This window comes from Erythrolamprus reginae, chromosome 2 (assembly GCF_031021105.1).
Source record: "Erythrolamprus reginae isolate rEryReg1 chromosome 2, rEryReg1.hap1, whole genome shotgun sequence".
Lineage (NCBI taxonomy): Eukaryota > Metazoa > Chordata > Lepidosauria > Squamata > Dipsadidae > Erythrolamprus > Erythrolamprus reginae.
In genome coordinates this window covers 317,142,818-317,167,742 of record NC_091951.1, presented here as the reverse complement: position 1 = coordinate 317,167,742, position 24,925 = coordinate 317,142,818, and the positions used below count along the sequence as shown (strand labels likewise).

General features: G+C 39.5%; 1 protein-coding gene and 1 pseudogene across 1 annotated transcript in view; one reads left to right on the top strand and one right to left on the bottom strand.

The window, feature by feature from the left end:
• Positions 1-22,171, bottom strand: part of CMYA5 (cardiomyopathy associated 5) — an 88,920-nt gene extending 66,749 nt beyond the window's left edge. Inside the window, exons 1-2 of the mRNA XM_070743234.1 lie at positions 22,081-22,171; positions 135-1,613 (exon numbers count right to left, since the gene is read on the bottom strand). Of these exons, the coding sequence (XP_070599335.1) occupies positions 135-201 (67 nt within the window). The 5' untranslated portion in view covers positions 202-1,613; positions 22,081-22,171. The remainder of the gene's footprint in view (positions 1-134; positions 1,614-22,080) is intronic.
• LOC139159604 (craniofacial development protein 2-like) lies at positions 20,318-23,102 on the top strand (annotated as a pseudogene).
• The last annotated feature ends 1,823 nt before the right edge of the window (positions 23,103-24,925 follow it).

Genomic DNA, 24,925 nt, shown 5'->3' with positions numbered 1-24,925 from the left:
TCACAACTGCTAAATCTGATGCAGATTCATTTTCTTGAACTTCTGACTCCAAAGACAACAAGGGTCGCTGGTCTGGTTTTGTCTTGTTAAATTGCTCTGGCATCCTTTCTTTGTCTGAAGATTTCTCTAATAATTGTTCTTTTCCCTGCTTTTCTGTTTTTCTAACAAATGACGGTAATTTTGCCATCTCGGGGTTAGCATCTATGATTTCAGTTGAATGAAGGGAAACCTCTTGCTTCTCTGCTTCTTCAACAGACTGCCCTAAGGATGTATCTTGGATCTCCAGTCTTGAAGGAATTGTAGATTCCATAGATTGAGTTCTAATATCAGTTAAGTCACAACTTTCAGGTTCACAGTGAGTAACTGCAATGTTATGAGGGTGTTGTACATGTTGAACCGATGTTTCTGATAACAAGGTTCTAACTGAGTCAGATTGATTTTCTGTTTCTGATTCAAGATACGGAAGTGTTTCGACAGGAACTGGAGAACAAGGCTGAGTTCCTTGATTCTCTGATGGTGACCTTACTTCTTTTAATAAATCAGAAACTTCGAAGGTCGTTGGTGCATGATCCTGAATTTCCTTTTTTTCACCAACAAAGTTGAATGATTTTTCCAGTACAACATTTGAAATATTTGGACAAAGAGACTGTTTTTCCTTTTTTCCCATTTTGTCAGACTCAGCTGGTTGAATCGGTTCTGGTAGTGAAGTATGAATTGCAGGTAAATACTGCTTGGCGTCTGGCTTCTTTGCTTTTTCTTCAAGGTGTGTTGAAATGGTTGGTAGCTTTTCTAAAGTCTTCTTTTGTGTTTTAGGGAGAAACAGATGCTGAGGTTTCCTCTCCTCTTTACTGTAAAGTGCAGACTTGGAACCTTTAGTCTCTACATGTCTGAGATTATAACTCAGAACTTCCTTCTTGTTATTCTTCTCTGCAGTGTTTTGTTCACTGTGCCGTAAGGATACAGATATTGCTCGTCTTGAGAAGACTTTGGGTGGTTCTCTTGGCTTTCTGATCACCTCTGAGGGTGGAGGCGTATCTTTATTGTTTATCCTTCGGAAAACCTTTTTATGTCTTTCTTCCAATACGGCAGTGATTTGGAGAATCCTGGCTCTTACTGTTCCTTTGATAGGCAGCTCCCCTTTTCTCATCAAAGTATTTTCTTTCTCCTCTGACCCAGGGGTCACTTCCTGTGTGATTTGAACCAAATAGTCTTTAATCTTAGAAGGTTGCACTTGAGAGGGCCATGACTGTGGATCAGAGGGATCAAACTTGCTTTCTTCAGCTTTGTTCAGCACTGATGTCTGAGAAAAATCACATTCTTGGCTGTCTGGTTCTGTCGTCTCATTTAACCTCTGATGGGCTGAACTGCTCGTTTTTTCCTGCATAGTCTTTCTCTCTTCCTTCAGGGAAATAATTTTCCCCAGAGAACAATCTGTGTATGAGTTTTCCATACTGTATACCCCAGATGTAACGCTGGCTTCTGAGGCATGGGATGTGGAACATCTACTTGAATTGGTCTCCCATGTTAAACTACTTTCTTCACTTTGTACAGCCTCCATGGCATCAGACAACTTGGTTTTCATCTCTTCATTCTGGCTATGTTTTCTAAAACTGCTAGAGAAACAAACAGTAAGAAACTATATCATTCTTTAATGAATACAAGAATAACCACATAATAAAATACATCAGTATTGCTTTTCAGAGTCTTAAATCTGACTCATGAGACAGTACTGGGACTGAAAATCTCCCTTACGATAAGAATGCAATGTTGGACTATTGTTATACGATACTCTAAGACCATGATGGCGAACCTATGGCATGTCACAGCAGGCACGCGGAGCCATATTGGAGGGCATGCGAGATTTTGCCATGTTTCAGCTCCAGCGTGCATATGCAGACTGGCCAGCTGTTGTTTGCCCTTGGGAAAGGCTGTTTTGCCCTCCAGTTGCTTCAGGGAAGCTTCCCTGAAGCCCAGAAAGCAAAAAAAACGTCCAACAGACAAACCGGAAGTTTGGAAAAACGCACTTCCGGTTTGTTGTGAGCCGCTCCAAGTCCTCGGAGAGGGGCGGCATACAAATCTAATAAATTATTATTAATTATTATTGCTGTTGTGCTGGTTTTTTGCACTCCAGAGGGTTCAGGGAAGCTTCCTAAAGCCTCTGAGTGCCAAAAAACAGCACAATGAGCAAACCAGAAGTGCATTTTCATGAATTTCTGGTTTGCCCGTTTGGGCATTTTTTTCACCTACCAGGCTTCCGAAAGGCCTGGGTGCATGCGCAGTAGGCAGTGCGGGGCAGAGGTTGCACATGCGTTGGGGAAAGGAAAGGGTGTGGTCACGTACACACATGCTAGCATATCCATGCACACCACTTTTGGCACGCGAACCCAAAAAGGTTCACCACCATTGCTCTAAGATAATTTAAGAAGGGATAATTTTTTTTCCTAATAATCTAAAATTGATTATGAATTTGTATGTGTGTGAGAGGGGGATATATTTTATGTTCTCTGTGCAGTATGTTTCAGCCTCTTGACTTTACACAGCTTAACTTGGCTGCCAGGCAAAGAAGTCTCTTAAAATCATAGTGTGGTGTGTGATTAGTTAAGAATTTATTTACCAAACTGGAAGTAACTACATTAACTAGCTGATTGGCCTCTGAGTACAATTCCTACCACAAACAGTTTCAATTTATTGCTCCTTCTTCCAGCTTTTCCCTATGTTTCATAGCTGAGTGGTTGAAGCTAAGTGGCTGTTGGTTATTGACAAAATTAATAACTTTGCCCCAGTGAAGGGCTACCAAAACTTTTACTACCACATTGTGGGCGTGGCTTATGCATTTTGTTTCAACATCTTTCAGTCCAAATTGGGTGTTCTGGGGTGGAGCTCTATTTTCGCTACCCCACTGCAGTGTTCCCTCTAATTTTTTTGGGGGGTGGGCGGAAAAGTATAGTGTCTGAGCGGCACAGAAATATTAAATAAATAAATAAATAAATAAATAAATAAATAAATAAACAAACAAACAAATAAAAAACCCACCCTGTTTTGCCTCAGAGAATTTCAAAATAAAATACTGTACTGTGTGTCTATAACAGTGAGCTCATAATAGGGCAACTCTATCAATATCCAAATGCCACTTAAATAGTTGAACTAGTTTCAAACTAGATTTTGATTTTCTTTCTCTCTTCCTTACTCCCATTCTTTTTCTTTCTCTTTTCCTTCCTCTCTTTTTTCTATCTGTTTCTCTCTCTTCCTCTCTCTCTCCTTCCCTCTCACTCTTTCCCTCTCGGCTTCTGGGCAGGTTTGGGAAACTCTGAGTTGATGATGATTTTTAAGTGAGCGATTGCTCACTGCTCAGCTTAGAGGGAACTATGCCCCACTGTGTCCCCCCATATCCAGGCAGTAGCCCAACCCTGATTATCTAATACAGTGTTTCCCAACCTTGGCAACTTGAAGATAGTTGGACTTCAACTCCCAGAATTCTCCAGCCAGCAAATGTTGGCTGGGGAATTCTGGGAGTTGAAGTCCAAATATCTTCAAGTTGCCAAGGTTGGGAAACACTGATCTAATATATAAAGTGTATGTACATCTAAAATTATACACATTCAACCTCATTTACTGCAATAGGAAAAACATACCCAGAGCCCAGAAGGGAAAAAAACAAAACAAAAAAAATCAAAATTTTGCTACCGGTACTGTGTACCTGACCAAAAATTTGCTACCAGTACTGCATATCTGACTGTACCTGAAGGAGTCCACCACTGCTTTGCCCTGAGAACTAGTAATTCTTTTTTCACTTTCCACAAAGGCCATGTTTTAAATGTCTGTTATAGAAATGTATGAAATGTTTTCAGCTAATACTTCATTAAGGTCAGAAATTTGTTGAAGATTTCCAATGAACTAAGAACAGGTGTTTCAAGCTCCAAGAAGCTAATTTGGGTTCAGAATGGGCTATTTTGAACTCAGGAGCCTTTGAACCCAAAATCTTTTGAAGGAATTAATATGCTGTAAGATTTTATCCTGATTTAAGTAGAGTTTAGGTAGTGAATTACCAAAACCTCTTCCTGGTTCCTGGTAACTTTCTCATATTTTCATTAGCCTTCAATAAGAATATTACCAATTACTACTAATAATAGCTACTATTACTAAGGAGTCAGATGTACCAGGGACCCAATCAATGTCAATTGATCTTGGTAATCCTGAGTACTCCTAATCAAAGGAGTAACATTTATGAAAAACTATAAAAATATTTTCCTTTTTTTTTTTACCGAGGCTATTTATTTATTTATTTATTTATTTATTTATTTATTTATTTATTTATTTATTTATTTATTTATTTATTTATCAGATTTGTATGCTGCCCCTTTCCGTAGACTCGGGGCGGCTCACAACATAATAAAACAATTCATAACAAATCTAATAATTTACATTTTAAAATTTAAAGTAGTTAAGAAAACCCCATTTTTAAGCAGACATACCTACAAACATACCATACATAAATTATATAGGCCCGGGGGGGATATCTCAATTCCCCCATGCCTGACGACAAAGGTGGGTTTTCAGGAGTTTACGAAAGGCAAGGAGGGTAGGGGCAGTTCTAATCTCGGGGGGGAGCTGGTTCCAGAGAGTCGGGGCCGCCACAGAGAAGGCTCTTCCCCTGGGGCCCGCCAATCGACATTGTTTAGTTGACGGGACCTGGAGAAGGCCGACTCTGTGGGACCTAATCGGTCGCTGGGATTCGTGCAGCAGAAGGCGGTCTCGGAGATATTCTGGTCCGATGCCATGAAGGGCTTTGTAAAATGGGCACATTGTCTTTGAAAAATAAGGTGACTAATTTAAGTAATTCTAGATCAAAACTCATTTCTCGTGTTTTTAAAATGGATATAAAGGTTTAGAGGTTCCTTAGCTCAGTGAGTCATATTGCATTGTAAGGTTTATTCTCATGGAAATCAGCATCTACAAAGGCCTGTTGTTTCTGGAAACTTATATTCCTAATTACAAATGGAGAATTGAACTTCAATATATTTTCTCACACAATGTCATGTTCTAGTTTTTTTGTAGGATACGTTTATAATTGAATTGAACTATAACTGACAATTTACAATAGGGTTAGGATTATATCAATTGGCCAATCCATAAAACACTTGTTTCTCCTTCACAAATAGCTTGTTTCAATTTATCTATATTTTAAAAATCCCTTTTAATATGCAGATTTCTCCCCTTGATGTGTATCAAAGTTAAATCAAAGCTAGTATTCTTAGTCTGAAAGCAATTTATTCAAATAATAGAGCAAATTGTCCCTCATTTCACAATTGGACAGTTTAGTGTTCCAGTTATAATCTTTGTCTGAAACCTTGTAGTTTATGTAAAGCTGTACACTTTAAAAAAATGCTATTTGCCCATTCATATCATTTATTTTAGCAAAAATTGAATTTGGAGACTTCACAACTCAAGAAGCTGGTGCCATCAGATTGCCACTTCAAATCTTTTTATCTTACTACATTTATTTATTTGGGGACTGAGTGAGAGTTGTTAAAGTTAAACAAGAAAACAACCTTTCTTTGTGTAATGTGGGTGTATGTGTGTGTGTGCGATTATATATGTTGCAAGGAAAAGATACAAATGTTAATCTTTTCAGCGTTATACACTTTACAAACTATGTGGTCTGAATTAAAAATTAAACCATATATAAAATGGAAATGGGGAAAATGTATGGAACTTTATATTTTAGAGAAATTCTAGTATTTCTTTCATTTGTCTTATAAATTCCATAATGAAAATACAGCAGAGATTGACTAGTTGTAACTATTTCTAGAACTACGGCGCCTAAAACACGATTTAAGTATTGCCCACAAGATCATATGCTGCAACGTCCTACCGGTCAATGACTACTTCAGCTTCAACTGCAACAACACAAGAGCACGCAACAGATTCAAACTTAATATTAACCGCTCCAAACTTGACTGTAAAAAATATGACTTTAACAATCGAATTGTCGAAGAGTGGAACTCATTACCGGACTCAATAGTGTCAACCCCTAACCCCCAACATTTCTCCCTTAGACTATCCAGGTTCCTAAGAGGTCAGTAAGGGGCGTACATAAGTGCACTAGTGTGCCTTTCATCTCCTGTCCAATTGTCTTTCCTTTATCTCATATATCATATATATTTTCTTCCTTTCATATATCTTCTCCCCTATTTTTACATATTATCTTTATATATATTACTTCATGTCTATTCTCTTCCATATGTATTGTGTATTGGACAAATGAATAAATAAAAATAAATCTGGGAAAAATGATCCAATTAAAGGTCACATATTTAGTTGTTTGTGAGTCTGTAACATTCATTCAGAACTAACAGCCAATGAGTACTTGCACTTTCTGACCAATAGCTAAGCTATGTCACAAAGGTGTTGGATCAAGGTGGTGCCGTGGATATTGCCTATCTGGACTTCAGCAAAGCCTTTGATACGGTTCCACATAAAGAGCTGATAGATAAATTAGTGAAGATTGGACTTAATCCCTGGATAGTTCAGTGGATTTCAAGCTGGCTGAAGCATAGACATCAGAGAGTTATTGTTAATGGCGAGTATTCTGAGCAGAGACAGGTTACAAGCGGTGTGCCACAAGGGTCTGTTCTGGGTCCTATTCTTTTTAATATGTTTGTGAGTGACATAGGGGAAGGTTTGGTAGGGAAGGTTTGCCTATTTGCCGATGACTCTAAAGTGTGCAATAGGGTTGATATTCCTGGAGGGGTCTGTAATATGGTAAATGATTTAGCGTTACTAGATAAATGGTCAAAGCAATGGAAACTGCAGTTTAATGTTTCCAAATGTAAAATAATGCACTTGGGGAAAAGGAATCCTCAATCTGAGTATTGCATTGGCAGTTCTGTGTTAGCAAAAACTTCAGAAGAGAAGGATTTAGGGGTAGTGATTTCTGACAGTCTCAAAATGGGTGAGCAGTGCAGTCAGGCGGTAGGGAAAGCAAGTAGGATGCTTGGCTGCATAGCTAGAGGTATAACAAGCAGGAAGAGGGAGATTGTGATCCCCTTATATAGAGCGCTGGTGAGACCACATTTGGAGTACTGTGTTCAGTTCTGGAGACCTCACCTACAAAAAGATATTGACAAAATTGAACGGGTCCAAAGACGGGCTACAAGAATGGTGGAAGGTCTTAAGTATAAAACATATCAGGAAAGACTTAATGAACTCAATCTGTATAGTCTGGAAGACAGAAGGAAAAGGGGGGACATGATCGAAACATTTAAATATGTTAAAGGGTTAAATAGGGTTCAGGAGGGAAGTGTTTTTAACAGGAAAGTGAACACAAGAACAAGGGGACACAATCTGAAGTTAGTTGGGGGAAAGATCAAAGGCAACATGAGAAAATATTATTTTACTGAAAGAGTAGTAGATCCTTGGAACAAACTTCCAGCAGACGTGCTTGGTAAATCCACAGTAACCGAATTTAAACATGCCTGGGATAAACATATATCCATTGTAAGATAAAATACAGGAAATAGTATAAGGGCAGACTAGATGGACCATGAGGTCTTTTTCTGCCGTCAGTCTTCTATGTTTCTATGTTTCTAAGCTCTGAAAAACTTTAGCCAATCACTGCCTGCATGAAAGTGAGCCTCTTTTTGCCCCTCCTGCCAAACAAGCCCCTCCTCCTCTTGTGAAAAAAGAAAAATAAATTATATTACAACCTTGTAGGCATCATGGAGGCAAGACTTGCCTTCTAAGCATGATTTTTGCTGTCATGCCTTCTATACTTCCTTTATATAATCATACCATCCAGCTACCGCATCAGGAAATCAGGAACTGAGAAGTAGGACTAGGCAGGCATTCTCCTCAATAACAAATCTAACCACCTTATGACAGATGGTGTAGCAAAATGCTAATGCTTTGGCTCCATTGTTCATGATCTGAAATCATGGAGCAGCTTAGTACAGCGATGGTGAATCTATGCCACAGCTGCCACGCGGAACCATATCTGCTGGCACGTGAGCCGTTGTCCTAGCTCAGTTCTAACATGCATGTGTGTGCCAGCCAACTGATTTCTGGCTCACACGGAGGCTCTGGGAGAGCGTTTTTGGCTTCCAGGGAGCCTCCGTGGAAGCCCCAGCTCCAGGAACGTCTTTGAAGCCTGGGGAGAGCAAAACACAAGCCTACTGGGCCCACCAGAAGTTGGGAAACAGACCATTTCTGGACTCCAGGGAGCCTCAAGGGGGGCAGGGGAAGCTTCAGGAAAGCCTTCCCCCTTGCAGAAGAAATGGGCCGAGATGTGGCTGGTTGCAACCGTCCAAAGCCAAAGACCTCTCACAAATTGGTAGCGCCATCTCCACCCCCGCCTCTGTCATAAGCGGTGTTCCCCAGGGAAGCGTACTAGGTCCTACTCTCTTCATTCTCTACATCAATGATCTCTGTGACCATATCGAAAGCAACTGTGTTCTTTTTGCCAACGATGTGAAACTTTTCAACACCACTGATAACACACTTACTCTCCAAAAAGACCTGGACTTTGTCTCAGACTGGTCTAACACCTGGCAACTTCAAATATCAACCAACAAATGCTCTATCCTCCACATTGGCAAAAAGAATCCTAACTGCACATACAAACTGAATAAACAATCTCTCACTGCCAACCCACATTCTGTAAAGGATCTTGGAATACTAATATCAAATGACCTAAGTGCTAAAGCCCACTGCAACAATATCGCCAAAAAAGCCTCTAGAGTTGTCAACCTGATCCTACGCAGCTTCTGCTCAAGCAACCTCACCCTACTCACAAGAGCCTACAAAACTTTTGCCAGACCTATCCTAGACTACTGCTCATCTGTCTGGAACCCACACCACATCTCAGACATCAACACCCTTGAAAATATCCAAAGATATTTCCCCAGAAGAGCCCTTCACTCCTCCACTCGAAACAGAATATCCTACGAAAATAGACTAACAATCCTAGGCCTAGAAAGCCTAGAACTACGACACCTAAAACACGATCTGAGCATTGCTCACAAGATCATATGCTGCAATGTCTTACCAGTCAATGACTATTTCAGCTTCAACCGCAACAACACAAGAGCACGCAACAGATTCAAACTTAATACAAACCGTGCCAAACTTGACTGTAAAAAATATGATTTCAACAATCGAGTTATCGAAGCGTGGAACTCACTACCAGACTCAATTGTGTCAACCCCTAACCCCCAACACTTCTCCCTTAGACTCTCCACGATTGACCTCTCCAGGTTCCTAAGAGGCCAGTAAGGGGCGTACTTTCCTTTTTTCACCTATCTTATATATTCTCTTCCTTTCATATATCCCCTCCTCTAAGTTCACCTTCACCCTCTTTTTATATTATCACATGTCTATTTTCTTCCTATGTATTTATGTATTGGACAAATGAATAAATAAATAAATAAATTAAATAAATAAATAAACAATGAAAAGGAAGCTGAAGGTGAGCACACAAGTGAACTTCAGGTTAGACCATTGGGGAGAGAGAAAACAGCCCCCCAAAAGGCTGAAAATCAGCTGCTGGAACTGGCATAGAGCAACACCTTGTGTCTCATAGGTTCATCATCACTGTACTAGCCGTTGCCATCAAGTTCAACCCAGACAAGACTGAGTGGCTTTGGGCATTTCCTCCAAAGGACTATTCCATCTGTTTGTCCCTTGTTCTGCGGAGGGAAACTCTGACCCCGTCTGACAAGGTCCCCAAATTTAGTGTCTTCCTGGATTCACAGCTGAGTCTTGATTATCATCTCTCGGCTGTGGCCAGGGGGACCTTTGCCCAGTTTCGCCTGGTATACCAGTTGTGGCCCTCTTTGGACAAGAGGCTTTGCGCCCTCATCACCTTCCATCTTGATTATTGTAATGTGCTCTACATGGGGCTACCCTTGAAGAGTGTTCGGAGACTGCAGATAGTCCAAAACGCAGCCGCATGAGCCATTATGGGTATACCTTGGTACGCCCATATAACACCAATGCTTCGTGAGCTGCACTGGCTACCAATTAGTCTCCAGTCAATATTCAAGGTATTATTACTTATAAAGCCCTACATAGCTTAGGACCAGACTATCTCCGGGACTGTCTCCTGCCGCATACCTCCCAGAGACCAATAAGATCTCACAGGGTTGGCTTTCTCCAGGTCCCGTTGACTAAGCAATGGTGGGGCCACAGGGGAAGACCTTCTCTGTGGCTGCCCCGGCTCTATGGAACCAACTCCCCCTGATGTTCGTACTGCTCTCACCCTACTGGTTTTCCGAAAGGCAGTGAAGACCTGGCTTTGACAGCAAGCCTAGGGGCCATGAATACTACCATCTGTCATGGCCAAATTGTGTTGATTGGATAAGTATGTATGTTTGATTGATTGGATTGCTGTGGGTTATTATAGGACTTTATTGTTTTTATGTGTTGAGTATTAACATTGTCTTATTTTATTATTATATTATATTGTATTTTATATTGTTGGGCGGCATACAAGTCAAATAAATAAATAAATAAATAAATAAATAAATAGTTTCAAGACATCCTAGGAAATATACAGATTGAACATGTCCTGTGACTCAGTCCTCCTTGAGTCCATTTTATTTATTCATTCATTCATTCATTCATTCATTCATTCATTCATTCATTCATTCATTCATTCATTCATTAGATTTCTATGTTGCCCTATTCCTCGGACTAGGAGATTCCTAAACTAGGAGAAGTATCACTAATAGGTGCTGAGCAGCACCTTCTCCAATAGATAGTTCTTGGTTTAAAACAAATTAAAAGTCTGTTTATAGATTATTACAAATACACACAACATGTGCGAATCGCTCCATCCTGGCAGCTTTTTGATATGTCCTCTGTTAGCTTTATTTTCACAAAAAAAGCAGGCAAGTTTCCCAGCTTGGTTTGCAGCTTTGTACAATTATACTGGGGGAGTTTCATATTTATTTTTAATGAGAAATAGAAGCAGAAAGACACTGCATCTGGACTCCTGCCTTTTATTTCTACAATAATGAAAGAATGCTGGCTTAATTAGAAGAAATATTGACTAAGTATAAAAATAGCAGCAAATCTTCATACTTTCTTTTTTTTAAGTATTTATTAAATTTTTTCTGTTTTAAAAACAATACATAATCATATTTACAGGTGAATCCACATCAAATATACATTTCTATCAACGTTATCTTTTGATTGCTTTTAGATTTCTTGATGTTTTATTTCAATGTTTAGTTTGAGTTTCTTTTTTTTTGTCCATTGGTACCATTTTGTCCAGATTTCATAGTAGTCCGAATCTTTTTGATTATTAAGTTCCATGGTCAATCTGTCCATCTCTGCGCAGTCATATATTTTCTTGATGATCTCGTTGTCTTCAGGTATTTGCGGGTTTTCCCAGTTCTGTGCAAATACAATCCTTGCCGCTGTTGTTATACGCAAGCTTAAATATTTTACATTTTTATAATAAGACCCTCTCATAATGCCCAGTAGAAAAAACTCTGATGTATATTCTATTTTTGTGTTTGTTATTTGACACAACCAATTACAGTGGTACCTTGACATACGAGTTTAATTCATTCCAGACCCGAGCTCGTAAGTCGATCAACTCGCATCTCGAACGAATGCCTTTAGACTTTGTTTTTCGTGCCAAGATAACCGAAAGCAAGAAGTTTCTTGCACCACCTAGTGGAAGCTCGGCTCGTATCCCGAATTTGAGCTCGGGTGTCGAACAGAAATTTTGCTCGCGTCGTGGCTCGTAACTTGGAATACTCGCATGTGGAGCAGCTCGTATCTAGAGGTAGTATTGTATTTATTTTTTTCCAATATTTTCTTGTCTCTTCATACTTTTTAAGGTGGTACTCTCTGTTATACAGATTGGCTACCCTCACTGCACTCTATGAATTTCAAGCTATTTTATTTATTCATTTAACTAATTATGCCGACTTTACACCTTTATAAGTAACTCAAAGCGGCAAGCATGCCTTCCTGGATTCACAGTTTCCCCAGTTTAACCTGGGCCTTAACTACTATCAAACTGGCTACCCTGGCAGATGCCCTGTCTTTTTAATTTTAAATGAGCTAAACTTCCCAGCGCACAATTATATGGAACTGGGTATCCTTGACACTCAGAGGGAGGCAAGCATCTACAAAAGAATGAAGCAGTTTCTTCCAAATTGGGATTGAATCCACAATCCGTCAATGACTGGGTTAGTTATGTGTTAGGGTAGTGAAACCACAGTGCCAGAAAATGTGAAGAGAACAATGTGCCAGCTTGCCAAATGCCCTATCAGTTTCCCCAGTCATGTTTTAAGAGACAACCTTCTTTCTCAAATTGAAGCTGCTACACGTCAGCAGGTTCATGTTTGTAAATTCTGACCCTGGGCATCTTCAGATATAGAGTTCCATGCAACCAAAACTTCTAGGCATGGAATTCAGGATACATGGAAACCAGAGGATGAGCCAGTGTAACCAATATCATTTGCCTTGGATGGGAAATGAACACTCGGACACCAAGCTGGGTAAAATGGGTCACTTTATTAAATATTAACAGAAAGACCTGCAGGGGTCGCTAAATGGGGCGGAGTTTCCTGAACACAAACATGCTTGGGCAACTAAATGGGTGAACTCCATGCCTGGTCAGGGTGAGGCATGCCCCGCCTACACCCAGCCCATAAAGCCATGCCCAGCATGTGGGAGGGCTCACCCTGCATGACCCGGAACTGGAAATGATGTAGGTGAGCCCCAAGGGCACAACCTTCACACCTCTCTGTCCATGGAGGAAGCATGAGCTGTGCAACGGGAGTGCCAATCATCTTACCAAAAGATGCCCAAAGGAGAACACACAGTTGCTACTGATACCCTTTCCGCCATATAGTGACCAAGAATATAAACATCCAATTGTTGAATCAAAACCTATTTACAAATCCTTTCCCTCGTTTAGGATGGAGTAGGTGAAAAACAATCCATAGCAAATGCCATAAGACTGCAAAAATTCCTACTCAGTCCCAAACCAGGCAACCTATAAAAACATCCTAGATTGAGTGGAGGGTGGGTGGGTGTCTGTTTTCTGGCAAGCTCAGAGGCAAAAGAAGCCGGGGGAGGGCGAGCAAGCCCTGATAAAGGGCGCACGCCCCACCCCCGGCTTTCCTAGAATGCCCGAGAGGTCACTGGTTGGTCTGGAGCATTCCTGCGTTACAGCAGAGATCACCCCAGCTGATGGGCAGAGCCGGGTTGGTTCCCGCCATTGGCAACTTTCGGCCGGGTGTTAATTCACCCGGCCTCTCATATACTGGCTGATACCCATGCTTTGCTACGAAACTATGTGATGGGGCTTGATAAATTGATATTAATGCTTGACAATTAATAAGTAGGTAAAAAAAGGGATTGTATTATTTCATTAGAGATGGTAAGCTAATTTTCTGTTACAGATAAAGATTGTTTGCATAGCATAGACTTTCAATTCGTCCTTCAGGTGAATTGCTCAGGACCTCCCTGTAAACAACATTCCTGCTTTTGCTGTCTGGCTGGAGGATGACCAGGCTGTCAGGTGAACTAACTCTGGAGCATGCCACATAGAACTAGCCTTGGGAGAAACAGGCAGCTTCCTTTACTTATGTTTTCCTAATCACATCTGTAATTTTTTTTCTGGGTTTTTTGCATCTTTTCCCTTTAAGTGTTGTTACAGTAGAAGGGACAGATTTGTCTGAACTAAGGAGGAAAATAGGGGGGGGGTATTTCTGCCTACCAGCATCCATTGGGATTCATCTAGCTACAGTCCTGTTAGTGTGTGAGAAAGTTGAAGGGCTTTTGGAAACTCAAACAGTATTTGCTGTGTGACCAAGAAAGAGACAGGAAGGAGTCTGTGCGTGGCTTAGCTCAACTGTTCTGTAGTAAAGCTGCTTGCTGCTGTGAAAGCCAAAGCAAACTGAAACTCCTCTGCTTGTGTTCTGCATTTGGATCAGATTTCTTTTCAGGTGGGGAGGGGGGAATAGAACTCCTTAGCATCAGAGCTTGTTAATAATAATAATATAAAAAGTACTCATGCTCATTTTGAAAAATCCTTTCTTAGTGAGCATCTAGAAGACAAGAGGGAGATACTGTATATGGCAAATTTCAAGTTTGTAAGTTTTATGGTTCTGGAAATTTCATGATTAATGTGTGAGTGGTTTTCGCATATATGTATACAGTGGTGGGCTCCTACGGGTACAGTCAGGTACGCAGTACCGGTAGCAAAATTTTGGTCAGATACACAGTACCGATAGTAAAATTTTGATATTTTTTTTCTTTTTTTCCCTTCTGGGCTCTGGGTATGTTTCCTATCACAGTAAATGATGTTGAATGTGTATCATTTTAGAAGAGCTGTGCGTGCATGCGTGTACATACACTTTATATAGTAGGTAATCAGGAATGGGCTACTGCCCAGACAGGGGGAAACACAGTGGGGTAGCAAAAATGGAGCTCCACCCCAGAACACCCAATTTGCACTGAAAGATGTTAAAAAAAAATGCATAAGCCATTCCCACAGTGTGGTAGTGAAAATTTTGGTAGCCCATCACTGTATGTATGTGGACCTCGTTGAAATGTTACCAGAAATCTCTGAAACCTACATGGTGTTCTGTCTGGGTTCCCCCAGACCTCAACACCAACTGGAAAAAACATCCAGACACACTGGTAAAAGCAAAAGTACTTTATAGCTTGAAAAATAAACACAGAGAAAAACCTGTTCTTCCCAACAGGCAGGCTAGGAGACTTTACAGCAGAGTCCTGATGTCCAGACAATACAGCAAACTTCTTGCTGGCACACCCACCACTGTAGAGCATAAGACCCCCACCTTTTCCCCCCAAGGTTTCAGTAGTCAAAGTAACAAACCAGAATTCCAAGACGCCAAAGATCACAGCCAGGTCCCAGGACTCCCAAAGATAATACTCCACAAGCCAGGAAGGGTGGGTCTGCCTTTTAGCCTTTCCAGAGAGCACCACACCCAAACCCAGCTGTTGCCTCTTTAGTGCTGAAAGTACCTAGCCAATTGGTCCCTTCTTTGTGTTGCTCTTTTCTGTCGCAGATCGATTATTGCTTGTGCATTTTCCTCTAAGGAATCCAGGCTGCTTGCTGGGGAGAGCTCCCTCTCGGGGGCCTCTGGCTGTTCCCCCTCTTCCTCAGCCTGGGATTCCTCCTCCTCGTCTGCCTGCACCTCCTGTTCCTCATCCTCCCCCTCTGAGCAGGAAACCGACAGAAGATCAGCCGTTCCCTGAGGGGCCTCGGATGGAATCACAACACATGGGAAGAAACCCGAATATGCCAAGAACTTTCATACATACTGTACATACATACTGTATATACTTACATACAGTATATATGTAACATAATATCTGCAGAGAAAGAATGACAGACGTTCTCCCTCTGACAGAAAAAATTCCTATATTGATTGCAGTATTTATTTATTTATTTGTTCATTCATTCATTCATTCATTCATTCATTCATTCAATTTTTATGCCACCCTTCTCCTTAGACTCAAGGCAGCTTACAACATGTTAGCAATAGCACCTTTTAGCAGAGCCAGCATATTGCCCCCACAATCCAGGTCCTCATTTTACCCACCTCGGAAGGATGGAAGGCTGAGTCAACCTTGAGCTTGTGATGAGATTTGAACCCCTGACCTATAGATCTACAGTCAGCTTCAATGGCCTGCAATACAGCACTCTACCTGCTGTGCCACCCAGGCTCTTTCCAACTTTATATCCAACTTTTCAACTGGTGCACACATCAGGAATTTCTATGCAAGTTCTGCCTTGATGGCCCCAATCTGTCATGAATGTCAGCATATAAGACCATAGATGAAGTTACTCCTTCATCACCCTCATCACTCCATCACTGCTTCTAGCCTCTCTCCTCCTCCTCTGGTGAACTGGGAAAACAATATAGCTTCCACCATTTTTATTCTTTAAAAATGTCTATGGAATTCATATACAGTCCACTGGAGAATGGCCTTTATTTTGCAGCTGATCAGCTTGAAAATAAGAAGAATCTGTGCAACTTTAATGAGTGCCCAGGGAGGTAACAGTGGTATGTGCGTATAACTCTGTTGAATTACTGTTCTGTCCCCCATCACATCTGTACAAAAACTTGTATTGTGTCTTACTGCAATCAGGTTCCTCGGTTCCCCCCAGAAACAGCCAATAATGAAAAAGGCATTAAGGAATGATCACAAACAAGAAAGTATTAATGTTTTTTTGGGAGGCACAGAGGAAGTGTTGATTTTGAAGCCTCCATTCTGTTTCCCCCAAAATGCAATTCTACTTTCAGCACAGTGGCTGAACTGGATTTTAAGGATCTTTTAGCAGTCCCAGATTAATAGCAGACTATGATGCATCTTCTGCTCTTATGCCTCTAACTCAATTTTATCTCAGTCTACTGATAAATGTCAAGATAGATTTTGTAAAAATCATTTATTACTATACAGAAAAAGCACACAGCAAAGTTGGGCGAGTTCCCAGAAGCATCCAACATTTTTAGCAACCAGCACAAGTCATTTCCATTAAGTGCTGCTTTGCAGAAGCTGCACACAAATACACAGTGAATCCATTTTGCTAATTAAATTATGTATCCGTAGTGCAGAACCCAATATCCTTAGTAGACTAATACTAATTAAATATTATGAACTTATTGGCTGCAATTAAAAATGATTGTAGCAGGTTTTGTTTAAAAAGAATCACAGTAATGGTAAAATTTAAATTCATTCCCTGTTTGTAATATATGTTTATTTTTTTCTCTCCCAAAAATCTAATGTACAGCTTCTGTTAATGAAATAAAGATTATCTAATTGTAAATCCAACTAATAAAAACAAGTAGAAATTAATCTAATAAGTCAGTGTGGTTAAATCTGAATCCAGGTTTCTTTATCATGTTTATCCCTTGTTATTTGGCCACAACAATTTGGAAATATTATTGTCCCAGATTTTGCTTCTATTATAATGTTTATACAGATAGAAACTGAAGTGAACTGGTAACATTCGGAATAGCTATATAAAGAGTTGTGCATTTATTATTTCAATCTATATATTCATGTTTGAAAATAAATGTCATTGAACTCACTGGGATTTATTTCTTTAATAGAATGCAGCGAATTTTATTATTAATATAAATTATTTCTATGAGAATAATATGCTAAGCCATGATAATTGAGGAGCCTACATTTCTCTTACATTGTTCACATGCTCAGCAAAAAAAATCTGTAGTTTTCTTTCACTTGTGATACATGTTTGATAATTATTTTTTTAAAGGAGCTGTTTTAATTTCAGCACTTCTCATAAAATTAATAAAATTTAAAAATTATTAATCTATTCAAATTAATAAAATCATTAAATGCAATTATTGTCTAATTGTACTTGAAGCCATTCATTCTCAAACCAGGAGAACAGACCATTGTTCATCTAACGCAGTGTTGGTGAACTGAGTATCAAAATAGGAGCGAGCGCATGCAGGGGGGTGAGCACCAGAAACCGAAAGAGCAGCTCCCCAGTAAGTGTGCAGGGGAGCACTGGAAACCAGAACAGCAGCTCCTCAGCATGCATGAACATGCTGTGAAGCTGAGCTTCCGGTTTCTAGGGCATGCATTCACACCGTCTGCCTGGTCTTCTGGTTTCTGGCACCTGCGCATGTGAAGACCAGCTGATTGATACACATGCACAAATTGATATTAAGAGAAAATACCATCAACATAAAGCACTACTATACCATTGAGAAAATGAAACCAAAAAAAATGGATATATTAACAGGAAAATTAACAAGATGTATATATGTGTAATTACTAATAAAGGGAAAATATTACTATAAATGAATGAGCTGCAAACCAATTACACCACTAGCAGTGGTCAATACTAAGCTATGATATCAAATAATCCATGTATAAAGCACGATGCTTTATTTTTGTTGTATGTTATATGTATATATTGTTGTTCTGTTTTTCCATCGTTTTCTTTCTTTTTTAATGTATATATTTAATAAAGTATTTTTAAAGATACACATGCACATGTCGGAAACCAAAATCTCAGCTTCCCGGCACATACATGCACGCCAGGGATCTGCTCTTCTAGTTTCCATCACTCCGATGTGTGCAAAGACTATCTGGCCAGTGCCTATGGGTGCACCAGAACCCGGAAGAGCAACGGACAACAACTGGTGTCCCCGGAGAGATGGCTCTGTGTGCTACTTTTTGCACATGTACCATAGGTTCGCCATAACGGATCTAACTACATTTAAGCTACCTTTATAGATGCAACTGTTTCTTCCAACTAAATTCCATAGATGGAAATAATATTTCAGATTACTTGCAACATTTATCATACCTTGCGATTAAAGCTATAAAGTGCCGGAAATATCTTTTTATTTGGTAAATATAATCTTTCAAAGTTTTGAAAGTTCTACAAGATCCATATAGTACTCCAGATAGGTTTTCAATAATTTTTTCTTCTCTATGTGTATAGTAAACCATCTTCAAGCCGTCTCTTGGGACAGGTGCAAATCTGACGCTACAGTTTCACAAGGTTAGCGTCAGAGCTTAAGGAATGTCTTAGGAAGTTGGGTCATTTGTTTTCTTTCTGGTTCCTGCACGTATTTGAGATAAATGCCCCATTCATAATGTAAAAAAAATCAAAAAAGATTTGCAGGTATGCTTGGCAACCTATGTCTGAATGAACTGTTTTAATAAAATAGGAATAATAATGAATTCTTGTAGAGAGCAGCCAATTTCATTTACCTGATGGTAATAGGCTGAGACGGCAATCACAATAGAAAATTTTAAACTTAGGTTGGCCATTTGACAGGAAGACTATAATTTTACATTCCTTTGCAATTCCTAATTTGAGCAGGACTTTCAACATATGACTTTCAAAGTCTTCCAACTCTATAATTCCTTCCCTTTTACCCATAATTATGGCCGTGCTGATTTTACACATTATGTGTTTTACACAATGTATAAATACAGAACATGGTGCCACCTCTCTTTTAGATATTGGTTAGAATCTGAATCTATGGTTCAAGCCCATTTACTCAATGTTCTTTTCTAAACATTATCTTTCTTTAAATCAGTGTTTCCCAATATCTTCAAGTTGCCAAGGTTGGGAAACACTGATTTAAATGTTAAAAATGTTGTATGTTTCAAACTCCTCCTCAGTCCGGTAGTGCTCAGCGGTTTGGTTACTGAAATGGATGTCCATGTGCCGCCTCTGTGTTGGTTGAGGCAGGCAGGATTCCCTTGAGTACCATTTGTTGGGGGTCTGGGGAAAGGGAGGGTCTTGCCTTCTCTTTCTGCTCAGGATCCCCAAGGACAATTGGTGGGCCACTGCGTGACACAGAATGCTGGACTCGATGGGCTTTGGCCTGATTCAGCATGGCTCTTCTTATGTTCTTATGTTTAGATACTACCAGACTAAGCAAGCCATGCGCAATTTGCCTAAAAGTAATTGGTTACAGACTCCAAACACGAATGGAAATGGAATTCCCTAAAAGTTACTGATCCTTTGACTTCAAACTTCTTTCCCATTTTTCATCACTCAAAACCTCCCCATTAATTTTCACAGAACAAAATCTGTCATTTTACACTTGTACATTTCCCCCCTGTATATCTTAGAGTAAATGTGATTGAGATGCATTGACAGCCCAGCTAGGGAGGAGGAAGAGGAGATGCCAAATCCAAAGGGCTCAACGTCAGATCTTTAAATAGAAAAATGCCTTTGGTGCAGACAGAAACACAACCGGCTACATTTACATCATTTACCATGAAAATTCCTCTCATTTTTCACACTTTATTTCCACTAAGGCTCACTGCATTTGCATAAAGCTCTTGCTCCAATTGTCTGATTTCCCAAAACCTCTCAATCTGGCACTGGTGGCTTTTATTTTCTTTGAAGAACAATACCTTTTGTTGAATTCTTCACCCTGTGACCCATCCTCTTCCTCCTCTTCATCTTCCACTGAAATATCAAGTGATTCATCACATTCTGAGATGCAGTCCGCCTCCATTTCTCTCCAGGTAGTTCCTCCGCTAGGTTTTCTCCCTTCTACTTGATATTCTCCAGAATTGCCAGAAGCAAACTGTCACCCACCACAGCTTAGTGGCTCTCCTGACTCAGGAGAAGTCTTTAAATAGAACAGAAAGTTGAAACAAACTGCTACTGCCACCTTGGACTGAATGCTGGGTCCTAACACCACCTTGTTTCTAGGGTCAAACCAGTCTAAACTGAAGGCAGCTCTGGAAGTCACTGAACTTGATCCCGGTTTAGTCACAGGCCATCATTAGCCTTTAGTAGCAAATAGACATTCTTATGCACATCAAGATCAAGGGACAACTGGTTCAGTTGACCTCAAACCAGACATTGCAAATTCTCTGTCTGGATTCACCTTCACCTTCAACCACAGCAACACACGAGCAGGTTATAGATTCAAACTAAATGCAAACCATTCTCAACTTGACAGCAGAAAATACAACTTAAGCAATAGAGTGATCAATGCCTGGAATGCACTACCTGACTCTGTGGTTTCTTCCCCAAAACTTTAACCTTAGATTGTCTACAGTTGACCTCTCTCTATTTCTAAGAGATCTGTAAGGGGCGTGCATAAGCGCACCATTGTGTCTACCGTCCCTGTCCTACTGCACTATTGGCCTTTGATCATTACTTTTGACTTATGTTTTATATGTATATATATTTTACAAACTACTATCTTGTACATGTTTGACAAATAAACAAACAAATAAATAAGTTGCCATTTCTACCCTGCCTTTCCTAAAAACTTCATATATTCTCCCAAACTTTCTCATTAATTTTCCCTGATTAGGCAATGAACCAACAACCTACCAAAACTGGTCACTCTTCATATGTGCTTGCTTGCTTTTTCAGATTTTCCCATGTTATTTGGATTATTGTCTTGTCATGGTGAAGGAGCGTGCTTAGCTCAATGAAGCTAAGAGCTATGCCATGCAGGGCCACCCAAGACAAGACAGGTCAAAGCAGAGAGCTCTGACAAAATGTGACCCACTGGAAAATATAATAAAATTATTTATTATATAATAGTGATAGAATTACAGAGCAGTCATTGCAGGATGCTAAAATGTCTGATTGCCTTCTCAGAATTTATTGCTTTTATATCATTTTCCAAGAGTAAAGGGTAACAAAAAGAAACAGCATCTTTATTGGTGAATTCTCCCTGCCAATGCTTAAGAACATCTTGTTGATACAATCTAGATGAGATCACGTACCAGCCAGGGATAGTGTCCTACATCATCCTGGTGATGTGAACTGGGTGAGATCATGTAGGTATGTAAGGTCTACTTGAGTTAGGCAGTTTGCTGCATACAACCCCTACATGACCTCTATCTCTACGGATAGAATAAAATTCTTTATTGGTCAATAAAGATACTCCAATAACTTTGCCATAAAAACCTAACATAAAAAGGCAAAAAGATATGATGAACCCCTCGGGTCAGAAGGTGTCCAATATGCTACTGGGGAAGAGCAGAGGGCTAGTACTACCCTGTTTCCCCGAAAATAAGTCACTCCAAAAGTAAGACATAGGAGAGGTTTCATAGAATTGCCTAATATAAGGCATCCCCTGAAAGTAAGACATAGGAGACGTTTCATTTCGCAGCATTCCCGAACAGAACATATATAACACTGCTGTCCACAAATTGCATCCCAAAATGCTGCATCAATCTTTTCTCTTTCTTTCTTTTTTATTGATTAACATAAATTATTGCAATTAAAGTCTAGGGTAGCAATAGATTGATATTGACTAATAGTTGGGAGATAGGTGTTGCCAAGTATATAATAAATGTTCATTGTTTTTCTACAGCAATAAATGCAAATTTTTCTTCGTTGAAAAAAAATAAGACATCCCCTGAAAATAAGACGTAGCACATCTTTGGGAGCAAAAATTAATATAAGACGCTGTCTTATTTTGGGGGGAAACAGGGTAGTAGTGCCAGAAAGAGTGAAGTGACTGGGCCAAAGCTGAACAGACGGTCAGCTATTGATGTATCTGACGATGAAAGGAAAATGCCATACTGTAAAGATCTATTCTCCATAGGAACCTGGAATGTAAGATCCATGAATCAAGGCAAGCTGGATGTGGTCAAACAAGAGATGACACGACTGAACACTGACATATTGGGAATCAGCAAACTAAAATGGACAGAAATGGGGTGAATTTAATTCAGAAGAACATCAGATTTATTTATTTATTTATTTATTTATTTATTTATTTATTTATTTATTTATTTATTTATTTTGTCCAATACACAATGAGGGTTTTAGTGGGTATATATCTATATACACATAGTAAAATACATGATGAAGGTTATAGAGGAGATACTCATAGTAAAATATATTTAAGAAAGAATAGAAAAGAAGATATAGTAATAGAACATATCAATGAAAGAATAGAAGAAGAGATATAGGAATAGAAGAAAGGTATAGGAGATATAGGAGAGCAATAGGACAGGGGACGGAAGGCACTCTAGTGCACTTGTACTACTGTGGGCAAGAACCCATCAGACGAAATGAAGTAGCCTTCATAGCCAATGAAAGAGTAGGAAAAGCAACACTGGGATACAAACCCCAGAATGACAGAATGGTCACAGTTCGAATCCAAGGCAAACCATTCAATATCACAGTAGTCCAAGTCTATGCCCCAACCCCTGGTACTACAGAGGATAAAATGGACCGGTTAAATGAAGTTCTACAGCATCTTATAGAATTAACACCAAATAATGATGTCCTTATCATCATGGGGGATTGGAATGCTAAAGTAGGAAGCCAAAAGATAACCGGAATAACAGGCAAGTTTGGCCTTGGAGTACAAAATGAAGCAGGTCACAAGCTGATAGAAATTTGCCAAGATAATATGCTGGTCATAGCAAATACTTTTTTCTAATAACCCAATGACTCTACACATGGACATCATAGTCAACACAGAAATCAGATTGACTATGTGCTTTACAGCCAAAGATGGAGAAGCTCTATACAGTCAGTAAAAACAAGACCAGGAGTTGACTGTTGTTCAGATCACAAGGTGCAAGGGAAAAGAGAAAGATACACCAAATTGAATGCATAATTCCAGAGACTAGCTAGAAAAGCTCGGAATGACTACTTAAACAAACAGTGCAAAGAAATAGAAGAAAACAATAGAATTGGGAGGACTAGAGATCTCTTCAAGAAAATTGGAGATGAAGGGAACGTTTCATGCAAAGATGGCCATGATAAAGGACCAAAATGGCAGGGATCCAACAGAGGAAGAAGAGATTAAGAACAACTGTCAAAAGTAAACAGAAGAACTATACAAGAACAAGTTTAATGTCCCTGATGACCACAATGGGATGGTCACTGACCTTGAGCGAGACATCCTAGAATATCAGGTCAAATGGGCTTAAGAAATCTGAGCAAGAACAAAGCTAGTGGAGGTGACAATATCCCAGCTGGACTATTAAAAATCTTAAAAGATGATGCAGTAAAAGTGCTACACTCAAGATTGGAAAAGGTTTGAATTGAATTGGATGGGATTCCATTGAAAAAGTAGAGACATCACCCTGCCAACAAAAGTGTGTATAGTCAAGGCTATGGTTTCCCGAAGTTGCTGTTAATGGTGGTGAGGTTCTGCATTCTTGAGAAAAGACTTCTTATTGATCACCGTCTTCAATTAGGAAGCTAATGGTGTTCTTTATGCAGGCCAGGTACATTTGGGTATTCAACTGAAAATTGTTCTTTCTTCCTAGGTTTCTCTGAGGTTCTTGGAACTTGAATCAATATGGAATCTGAGTGTTTCAAGTTAGTTGTTCCTTCTAGCTTATACCCAGGAAAACATCCAACAATTTTGATGACTAAAGCACTGAATGCACTCTAAGTTCCTATCTTTCATTCTTCCTGGAAAACAAAGATTCAGAAATAGAACAGTAAAGTGAATATTGAACTGCAACCAAGACTGCTCATACAAATCTGGTTTTGTTAATCAGATAACCACCCAGGTTAAACATTAAGGGCCATATTTCTTATGGTTTGAATTTTCTGCTATCTTGAGGAAGGGTACATAACACATGAAAGGGAAACAATTTCCAATTTTCCATCAGACATGAACATGAGCTTATACAATGAAAGAGAGTGGGATCCAACCATCCAATGTATCCACAACCCTGTGTAATTTTTGAGTCCTTCAAAAAAAGCCAACAATAGAACATGTTTTATGTGACAGAAAGGGGAGGAATTACTAAAATGGGGAAAAAACTGGATTCACTATATTTATATATTTTAATCAGGGGTTGGTGAATATGTCATTCGATAGGCTATTCAGTATCATTTGGGGGGGGGGGAAGAAATTTAAAAACCTGCATTTTTTTCTCCATAAACAATACCAAGTAGTGCAGTGATGGCAAACCTTTTAGAAACATAGAAACATAGAAGATTGACAGCAGAAAAAGACCTCATGGTCCATCTATTCTGCCCTTATACTATTTCCTGCATTTTATCTTAGGATGGATATATGTTTATCCCAGGCATGTTAAAATTCAGTTACTGTGGATTTACCAACCACGTCTGCTGGAAGCTTGTTCCAAGCATCCACTACTTTTTCAGTAAAATAATATTTTCTCACGTTGCTTCTGATCTTTTCCCCAACTAACCTCAGATTGTGCCCCCTTGTTCTTATGTTCACTTTACTATTAAAAACACTTCCCTCCTGAACCTTTAACATATTTAAATGTTTCGATCATGTCCCCCCTTTCCCTTCTGTCCTCCAGACTATATAGATTGAGTTCATTAAGTCTTTCCTGATACGTTTTATGCTTAAGACCTTCTACCATTTTTGTAGCCCGTCTTTCGATCCATTCAATTTTATCAATGTCTTTTTGTAGGTGAGGTCTCCAGAACTGAACACAGTATTCCAAA